Source organism: Drosophila erecta, unplaced genomic scaffold (genome assembly GCF_003286155.1).
Source record: "Drosophila erecta strain 14021-0224.00,06,07 unplaced genomic scaffold, DereRS2 tig00000126-arrow-pilon, whole genome shotgun sequence".
NCBI classification, from domain to species: Eukaryota; Metazoa; Arthropoda; class Insecta; order Diptera; family Drosophilidae; genus Drosophila; species Drosophila erecta.
In genome coordinates, this window is record NW_020825209.1 from 10,814,633 (window position 1) to 10,823,924 (window position 9,292).

Sequence of the window (9,292 nt, forward strand, 5' to 3'; positions counted from 1 at the left end):
ACAAAATACGTTAAGGTTTTGTTTAATTTGCTTTAAAAATAATTTAGCTTTTGACCTAAGATTACGATTATCTTTCAACAATATTTTTGGAAATTACCAAATTTTTCATGTAAGACAGAAAACCAATATATATAATTCTCATTTGTGTTTGCACTTAAATTTCAGTAGTAATTTCAGTTTGGTTATTTTTAAGTCCGTCAATGCTTTCAAAAAGTATACATTTTTTGAATAAGCAAGGAAAATAAAACAGTTCAATCATGAACACAAGCCAAAAATTCAAATTTACAAATGATTAAACTAGACTTATTTCAATTTCAACCGGTGAAGGCTTTAATTAATAACGTTTATATAACTAGAAAATATCAATTTCGAACAAAAACAAAAAAATCAATTGAAAGTACAAAGACTGTGATGATGAGCACATCCATTTAAAGGAGGTGGTACTTTCCCAGATCGGCATCCCTGCCGTTCATCAAATAGGCGTTGATGGCAATCTGGCTGAGCACCTGGACACCACATTTGTGCAGATAGTCCATGTCCTGGGACGACAGCGGCGCCTTCTTCACATCGACAAAGCAATGGGTGGCACTTTTGGCCACTGGATCTTTGGAAAACGGCGTGCTGGGCTCCAGGATGCAGGCGCCGCCGGCACGCAGCACATTCCTGATGGGCGCCCCGCTCCTCTCGTTCATGCTGAGTATCACCCGGTGATCGGAGAAGGCGCCACCGCCGCACGCACCCAACTCTGTGCGCCAACGATGGACGGCGGCAGCAATGGGCTCCTCCTCCGGTGCCAGGGTGGGCAAGTTAATGGCCTTTGGATTGCCCCACTCGTACAATGTTTCGTCCAGGAAGTGTCCACGCGCATCACACTGTTCGATATACTGGATATTGAGTACCCATTTTCCGGCCGCAATGCAGGCCAGCATCTTCTCACCGCGATTCGGACGCTCGCACAGCAGATGGGTGCAGGCATCGTCATAGTTTACCAGATTCTCGCATACTTTTCCACCCAGTTGGGTGATCCGTTCGATTAGTTCCGCCCGCTTTTCATCATCATCACCGCACGAGATGCTGAAGCACGGAATGCCAGCATACTGCATTTTGGGTGAACCGCCAGAGGATCTCCTCTTTGCCGCATTGAACTCCGCCGGATCGCGCCAGTCGACCATGTCCTCGGTGCCCAGAGCAAAGCCCTCGGACTCGAAGGGCTGCACATACTGCACCTCGCTCTCGCCGCAATCCATGTCGTTGTCGTGGCTGCGCTTCAGGCTGTTCCTCCGCGATTCACAGTTCTTTAGATAGTCAGTGATCTGCTTGACATCTGGGGCCACTGCGGGAATATCTGGGGCGATTACGGGAACGGCCGACTCCTCGAAGCTAATCTTGTCAAAGTTAATGGTGCTTTGACCTTCCTCGCTTAAGTTTGGTCCATCTGATCGCCGTGGCGGTGCTGCATCGTTCGGACTCTGTGTGTTCGGCATGAAGGGGGATAGCGTTCTGCTTCGGGGTGAGCCCGTGGACACCCTGAGTGGCGTCTTTTTACCTACCGATAGCTTGGGTGTTTTCGGTGATCTATCAAAGTTCAGTTTGGTGCCCTGAGCCCTGGCTGGCGGCATCTTCTTTAGCGTTGATGGCGGTTCCGATACGTCTTGCGCCTTAGCACTACTTTCTTCATATTCTATACCCAGAGTTTCGCATGTAATCCGCATCACACGCTGCCTGATGACGGCCAACGGTGTGTCTGGTTTGATTTTCTGGGTCGGCAGGCGCCAGCGCCGCTCAAAATCATCGGCCATCCGCTGCTGGAACTCGGGAGTGAGGCAAAAATCCGGAATTCCTGGGGCTGGTCGTTGATGCTTACGACTGACGGGCGTGCAGGCCTGCCGCCGAATGCGTTCCAGTTCCGGCGTTTGGTTCTCTTGCATCTCACGGATAATCTCGCGCACACAATCCTTGCCCTCATCTGTATCCAGGCGTTGCACGAATTGCTCTAGGAAGTCCAGGTTGTACTTCTGGGCACCCGCCTGGCTGAGTGGCGTGCATGGAGAATCGAGGGAAGGTGTGGAGCTGGTGCTACGACGACGAGCACTGCCCGCGGGTATTCCGGCTAGCTCGGAAACTCTTTTGTTGCGCAGGGGCGTCAGTTCTGGAGCTCCTGCTCCTGGATTGGCAGCAGCAACCGGTGTGACAGATCCCGCCGGTTGGTTCTCCGCCTCCTCCATGGTAACATCTGGTTGGTTCACCAACGTGGACTCATTCGGTCTTCTTGGTGTTCGAGTATTGCTGTCCCGCAAGCGCGGAGATATGGGGAAGTCCTCGGGGCTCTTGCCCACTAAGTGTCCGACGAAGGGCAGCTTCTGGCCAGTACGGGCGCACTGCACCAGCCACTCGGATGTGACCACGGGATAGTTCCACTTAATGGCACCTTCGTACTTTGAGCCCTCGGCACTGGGACACACCAGCAGCGGCTTCTCCTTCTTGATGAAAGTCTTATTGACGGAGGCGCCAAGTAGCTCTGCTGCCGCATTAATAAAGTCCCGCTCCAATCCTGCATAGATGGACACCACAATGGTCATTCCTTTAAGCGGCTGACGCAGTGCAGGAGCTGGCACGTGTTTGTGGTAATATTCGACGGGCAGCAGCTGATTCTTCTTCATGCAGCTTTCCAGGAACAGTTCGGTGACCACATGACGAGCCTTGACGGGTAGTTCCTTCACGTCTAAGGGTACCTCGAAGCTGACGATGGCGAAATCCACTTCATCGGAGAAACTTGATGGCACCAATAAGCCTTGAGCAGCTTCACACTCGGTCAGCATTTGATTAAAGAACTCCTCATTGAAGCACTCCCTGTGCACATAGACAGAGACACCAGCAAAGTAGTCCAGCTTTTCGAAATCAATGGATAGAGTGCTGGCACTGAGGTCGGGCAATGGCATACCCGCAGCAGCAGGATTAGGATTGGCCACCGAGACGGGCGGGCGTATCTCCATTTGGGTGGAACTTGCCGCTGGTTGGAGGAGACTGACATCCGCCGGTGGCAGCTGTGCCACTGCTCCTTGATCCTGTGAGTACTGATCCAGCAAGGTATGATCCGGTTCCTCGTGCTCCTGTTGCTGTACTGCATCCGGTTCCTGATCGAAGAGCTTCTTCTTGATGGGCAATGTTGGCTGCTTGAAGCTGTGGTTCATGGAGCGCAGGGTTCGCTTGCTGGCAGGGGAGGCAACGTCTGGTTCTCGATTTTGTGGCAGCGACACACGATGCACCAACTCATTGACCACGCGACCAGCTCGAATGCTCTCCAGCAGCCAATCTAGGCGCACCACATGAACCGAACCCATGAGACCATCGCGCTGCCACTGCCTGTACTCGGCGTCATCCAGTTGGCCCACAATGATGTGTGAGATGCCCTCGTTGGCCTCATCGTAGCGTGTCGCTCCGCCCGTATTCAGCACTCTGTTTAGCTTTTCCCGCTCCTCTGAGCGAAAGCCACTCAAATACACACAGCAACCATCCAGGAAGGCGCCCGCCTTTTTCGCCTGCCGCGGTTCGATTTCGCTCAGCACCTGCTGGTAGTTTCTGCCACTGCTGGTGGCCTGCTTGAGCAGATCCTTGGCGGGCGAGCTGCTGCCCACACTGCTGACGGATTCGTTGACGGTAGTTAGATCGCTGCACATGCGCCGCGAGCCGGAAATGAAGCTGATCCGTGAGAGATCCGAGAGGTGCGTTTGGTCTGCACCGGGAGCTCCGACCGGACGAGTGCCCTTGGTGGGTGTGGACGACGTCTTGCCAGGCCGCACCTCATAGTCCTTTGTGGGCAGGGCATAGCCGCGCTTGAAGCTATCGAAAATCCATTCCGGCAGCAAGACATCCTTCTTGTAGCGTATGGCCGCCTTATACTTCTCGGTATCCGTTTTTGATTGCTCCGTAATGACGATGTCCACCACCTGGGAGCGGAAGGCGCGATGATAGATGCCTCCATTCTCGTTGACCACCCGCATGACCTGATCCTTGCGCGCCACATCCAATCCACTGCAAGTGATGTTCGCCCCAAAGAAGATGGGCAGACGGTACTTGTCGAAATCAGGATCTGTGGCATTGATACCTTCGCGCTGGCTGCGACGACTCTGATCCCAGACATACTGCACCCAGTCAACGTGCATAACGGGCACTCCGTTCAGCGTGGCCTGCTCGTACTTGCTGGACTTGATGGTGTTCGATATGAGGTGGGTGGTGCGATGCCCAAAACTCTGAAAGTATTTGCCGCCCATCCAGTTTATCAGCTTGCTCAATTCCTCTTTCTTTTGTGGTGTTATGCCCGTGGCCGAGACCTGTAGATCTCTCATCGCCGTGGTGTAGATGGCACTGCTGCCCTCGGGAATGGGTTCACTGCGCCGTAGGCATGTAATCAGGCACGGCGGCCCCAATATCAGAGCTCGCGTCTGCTGCAATTGGTCGAAGAACTCGCCCTCGAACTGGGCCAGTACAAAGACGTCCTTCTTGGTCAGGTTGCCGGCTGCGATCAGGGGATATCCCTCGCTGGGCTTTATTTGCCGGATCTGGGTTTCCGCCAACTGTTGGCCCAGTAGCTCCAGCGACGCCTCGAACTGCTCCAGTGTGTCGGCCTCCTGGCCGCCACCGTCGCCCGGCTTCAGGTTGTTCACGAAGTACGCGCAAATGGTCTCGTCCATGCTCATGCTCATGGTGGCGGTTGCAAGTGTGTTTCCTGCTCCGAGAGGCGCTACAAAACTGCCGTGATTTTCGCACTGCACTTTTGCTTGCGTGCGCTATTTTGGCGCCGTTTGTTGCTGCCTTGAATCCGTTGGCAACGCTGCACTGGAATTCGTTGGCAACATTGTTATCAGCTGTGTGGCAACGCCGGGTTCGATTGTTTAAAATAAATGAATGGGTAAATAATATATTTTCAAGCTATAAGGATTTTATGTTTACTTTACATAAATATATAAACAATTATCGCATATTAGGGTAATACTTCGAAAGTAATCAATTACTTACATTTTCCATTTAAATCATCGATGTAATTTATTTGAAATCGCAATCCAAGCGAAATATCGATAATAACGTCATCGCGCACTGTCGAAGGCAGCTCAGCCCTAAAAGAAAGACAGAAAGAAAGAAGAAAGGAAAGGCAAATAAAAAATAATAGAGACATTGGCCAACTCGGACCAGTCTTGTGGTCACAGGATCCTACTATTTAGGGAGACCACAGCTTTCGCGGGACACAAACACACACACAGCGACCATTTCGCACGGCCAAGTAAACCGCATAAATGAAATGTCATCATGTCATTGTATGTGTGGTGACCAACTGATATAGAATAATAAACTAAACCAGCGCAGAGAAAACTTAAGCCAACAGCTATTTCGGATAGGATTTTCCATAGCCCCGAACCTATCAAATGGGCAACTTTGTCAGCAGACAGAACGCGGCGGTGGAGGAGGCGGATCCGAGCACGAATAATGCCTACAAGTACCCACCGAGAATGGGTAACTTCTTTGGCACCCACTTCATCATGGGCGGGGAGCGCTTCGACACGCCCCAACCGGAATCGTACTTGTTCGGCGAGAATGCGGATCTCAATTTCCTGGGCAATCGGCCCACAGCTTTTCCGTATCCCCCACCGCAGGCCAATGAGCCCACAAAGACCCTAAAGAGTCTGGTTAACATTCGCAAGGAGTCGGTGCGTTTCGTCAAGACGCTGAACGACAAGAAGATGGGCGGTGTACTGGAAAAGCCCAAGATGAAGGAGATTGACCGGGATTTGGATCTGGACAAGGAGAAGTCCAATGTGACCATCGAGGATGTGGATGGAAATGTGCTCTGCTCGATGGGTTTGGGTGGCGGGGATGCCGATTTGACGCCGCCTCCGCCACCCTGCTCTTACAACATCGAGTTCACCTTTGACTCGGACGCCAAGTGCGCCATTACCATTTACTACTTCTGCTCGGAGGACGTCAGTCCCAGCGGCGTGACGCTTGTGCCACGCGAAGGTCTCACCTCGGAGACGTATCACTACGAGAAGGGCATCAATCAGTGCTTCTCGCAGCCGAGTCATGTCTTCAATCCGCAGCAGATGCCCGAGGATGAGCTGGGCTATAGTCCCGGTCGAGAACAGTATCCGGTGGCCATCCACTGTGTGGTGGAGGAGGGCAGCGACGAGTGTCGGCAATCGCACACCACCATCTGTGTGATCGATCATCATCCGGAGAACGGTAGCTATGTGCTCCGTGCACTGAAACAAAAGATCTTTGTGGATGGCTTGTGCTACCTGCTGCAGGAGATCTACGGCATCGAGAACAAGGCAGTGAACAAGACGTCTCTGGACGAGGAGATCGACGATCATGGCAGCGAGTGTGTCATCTGTATGAGTGAGACCAGGGACACGCTCATCCTGCCCTGCCGCCATCTCTGTTTGTGCAATTCGTGTGCGGACTCTCTGCGCTACCAGGCCAACAACTGTCCCATCTGTAGGGCTCCGTTTCGGGCGTTGCTTCAGATCCGTGCTGTCCAGAAGGGAATTAGCACGCATGTGCTGCACCAGAACACGCCCACATCGGGGGCCGGGGAGCCAGCGCCAGTAGATGTGCCGCAGGGATATATTCCAGTCTCACTGATTGAGGCACTCAACGGACCGCCACAGTATGTGGCCAGGGCCAGGTAAGTTATGGTATTAATTAAACCAGGGACGTTGCTAATGCCTGTCTTCCAAATTCAGGAACAGCGAACACGATATCACGGACTCCGCTGCCACCGTGGCCGCTTCGACAATGACCAGTGCTGACATCAAGGCCACATCGCCGATCAAGTCCAGCAGCCAGCGCCGACCGAAGATCAAGAAGAACGCCTCGACGTGTACGTCGACCAGTGAGGTGGGCACCATTACCAATCAATCAGGCGGCGGCAATGGCAACGGGTCATCCACACACTCTGTGGAGATTGAAAGCGATCCGAAGAAATCCAGCACGGCCACCTGTACTTCGCCAACTTTGGGGGCATCGACTTCACCGGAAGGGAAACAGGACAAGCTGCAGATCGTCAACGAACGAAAGTATCCCAGATCCACAGCCGGATCGGGTGGCGATGGCTCTGCGGGTACTGATGACGATGTGGACAGTGAGAACGAGAAGCTATCGCCTCTGCTATCACCCGGCAGCAAGAGCAAGAATGTGTCTAGCAAATCGCTGAAGCAGGTTGTAGCTTGCCTGGAAGCGGATGATGTCGATAATAAGAGCAGCAGTGGCGATGGGCCGACCGATGAGTCCAGCCTGAAGAAGGGTTCGTCGCTGAAGCGCACCAAACCAAGGCCAGAACTTAGCGGAAGCGGGGCACCCTCGCCGTCCGAGGCCACGGCCGAGGATTCGGATTACTACACGCCGGAGGATACTCAGAACTCGATATTAAGCCCACTGTGCCCCACGGAGCGAGCCAAAAGCGGCGATCCCCTTGGTGCCGGTAGCCTTGGCAATGGCGGTCTTAGCGTGGGCAGGAGTGCAGGATCGGTTGGCGGACAAGCTGGAGTGGGACCCGTCGTTGTGGGCTTCAGCAGTGCGGTCAAGAAAAACCTACACAAAAAGTCCACATCGGTGGGCAATATGGTGGGCTCCGGATCGGTGACTACGGTTGTGGATTTGAAGTCTAACAACGTGAGCTCCCTGCCAGGTGGGTTTTTGATTCGGTTTCATATTACCACATGATTAAAGCATATATTTCCTGCCATCCAGACATGTTGGATAGCCCAATCAGCGGGAACTCGGCCTCGACGCGCAGCTCCAGTGATAGCTACTCCTCCAGCTCGTCCACCAAGCAGCTGCTCAGCTCCAATCCGACCACTACGGCGGCCAACATTATCGTGGATGACAAGACAGCTCTGCAGAATGCCGTCAATGTTTAGAGCCGGTCTCAGTTGAATTGTGCGGAATTTTTAGCGTTTCGTTTTCTCGTTTTAGCCTTGCGTTTATTCTATTTATTCGTAGTCACCTAGACTTAGTTAAATCAATGCTGCTTCCCCGCCCGCAGGAACAAATATTTTGAGGATTATAGTTATGATCATGATGATGATGGAGGAGGTGGAGGAGTAGCAAGTAGAAAGGCCACCAGGACACAACACTTAACCAGTATACAGTACATATACACAAGCACCACAGACACGAAAAGACACACGTCCCACATGCATGTGTACGTAGTTTAATCTAGCATAATGGCTTGGGTATATAACAAATAAAATAAAACCAATAAACAACGGCGTCTAGGGCGCTGCATTCCACAGAAAAAATCGAACTAAAGTAGTTAAATGTGCCAATAGGCGGTATGGGTCACTATTAATAGGAAATTTAAATCCAGCTTATATCTATGATGATATTTTTATATTCATCAGGAGTAGCTTGTGAATATGCTTTTTATTAGCAATAAAAAGGTAATTAACTACCAAAATATTACGAAATTGTGATCTTACGACCATAGATCAAATAATTGGTTTTTTTTTATTTATATAGTTGAGTCAGATGTCTAAAATGTTTTTTAAGCTGCAAAAAAAGTACGAACGGTTAAAGTGAAATTAAGAAATATTACGTATACGTGAGCAAAAAAAAATTAGCAACATTCCCTTACCTATTGGGAATGTTGCTAAATTTTTCGTATTGCTTAAAGTTTAAATATTACATTTAGAAGTAACGCTGCACAGCAAGTTTAAATACAACTTTGAATACACTATTTAGGTAAAATGACTTTTGTAAATCGCTATCGATAACACCACCCGCACTATCGAAAGGCGTCGATAGGCCGTTAGGAGCTGCCATCACTAGAGATCACCCTTGGAATTGTCCAATTGGATTTGTTTACCTTTCGCCTGTTTAAGCATTTCTTTTCGGTGGTTTTTTCGCGTGGTAAATTGGCTGCTAGTCGCCGCGTGAATTGTGCGAAGGATCGAGACGGGACGCCAGTTGTTTTGCCGGAGGTACGTAAGCAGGACCTTCTCGTCCTGCTCCCACTTGGTGTCCCCCCAGTTTTCGACCTGCGATTGCCGGACATGTGCGTAGTGTAATTGATTTTTCGGTCAGCGGTCAAGCATTATTTATTTACCAATCTGCCGACCCAAACTTCCCTTTTTCAATTGGTACACATTTCCTCATTTTGTTTGTTTTATTGCAAATCTCAATAGAAAAACTTTCGGCGACAAAAAAAAAACAACACACACACTAGGACTTTCAACATTACATATTTTAGAGATTAACTGTAGGTACAGAGATCGGGATTACATATGCATAAAATAGG

The 9,292-nt window shown here is 50.8% G+C and overlaps 3 protein-coding genes across 4 annotated transcripts in view; 2 read left to right on the forward strand and 1 right to left on the reverse strand.

Annotated features, from left to right (window-relative positions):
• Positions 1 to 6: 6 nt before the first annotated feature.
• Positions 7 to 4,842, reverse strand: LOC6550955 (DNA topoisomerase 2-binding protein 1). Its single transcript, XM_001978201.3, has one exon. The coding sequence runs from the start codon at positions 4,701 to 4,703 to the stop codon at positions 429 to 431; it is 4,275 nt and encodes a 1,424-aa protein (XP_001978237.1). The 5' UTR covers positions 4,704 to 4,842; the 3' UTR covers positions 7 to 428.
• A 216-nt stretch (positions 4,843 to 5,058) lies between these two features.
• On the forward strand, positions 5,059 to 8,333 carry LOC6550956 (E3 ubiquitin-protein ligase MGRN1). The gene is made up of 3 exons (XM_001978202.3): positions 5,059 to 6,679; positions 6,738 to 7,681; positions 7,744 to 8,333. Exons 1-3 carry the CDS (start codon positions 5,421 to 5,423, stop codon positions 7,911 to 7,913), a joined length of 2,373 nt encoding a protein of 790 aa, XP_001978238.1. The 5' UTR covers positions 5,059 to 5,420; the 3' UTR covers positions 7,914 to 8,333.
• A 433-nt stretch (positions 8,334 to 8,766) lies between these two features.
• Positions 8,767 to 9,292, forward strand: part of LOC6551128 (probable glutamine-dependent NAD(+) synthetase) — a 33,396-nt gene continuing 32,870 nt past the window's right edge. For both annotated transcript variants that reach the window (XM_015155831.2, XM_026982549.1), the window contains exon 1: positions 8,767 to 8,975. The gene's annotated coding sequence lies outside the window, so the exon portion shown is untranslated. The remainder of the gene's footprint in view (positions 8,976 to 9,292) is intronic.

What these genes read in the sequence shown, in the direction of transcription:
- LOC6550955 (XM_001978201.3), bottom strand. Translation starts at nt 4,703, where the DNA reads ATGAGCATGAGCATGGACGAGACCATTTGCGCGTACTTCGTGAACAAC.
- LOC6550956 (XM_001978202.3), top strand. Translation starts at nt 5,421, where the DNA reads ATGGGCAACTTTGTCAGCAGACAGAACGCGGCGGTGGAGGAGGCGGAT. An exon ending in CAGTATGTGGCCAGGGCCAG is followed by an intron (nt 6,680 to 6,737) that starts GTAAGTTATGGT and finishes TTCCAAATTCAG; the next exon opens with GAACAGCGAACACGATATCA. An exon ending in CAACGTGAGCTCCCTGCCAG is followed by an intron (nt 7,682 to 7,743) that starts GTGGGTTTTTGA and finishes CCTGCCATCCAG; the next exon opens with ACATGTTGGATAGCCCAATC.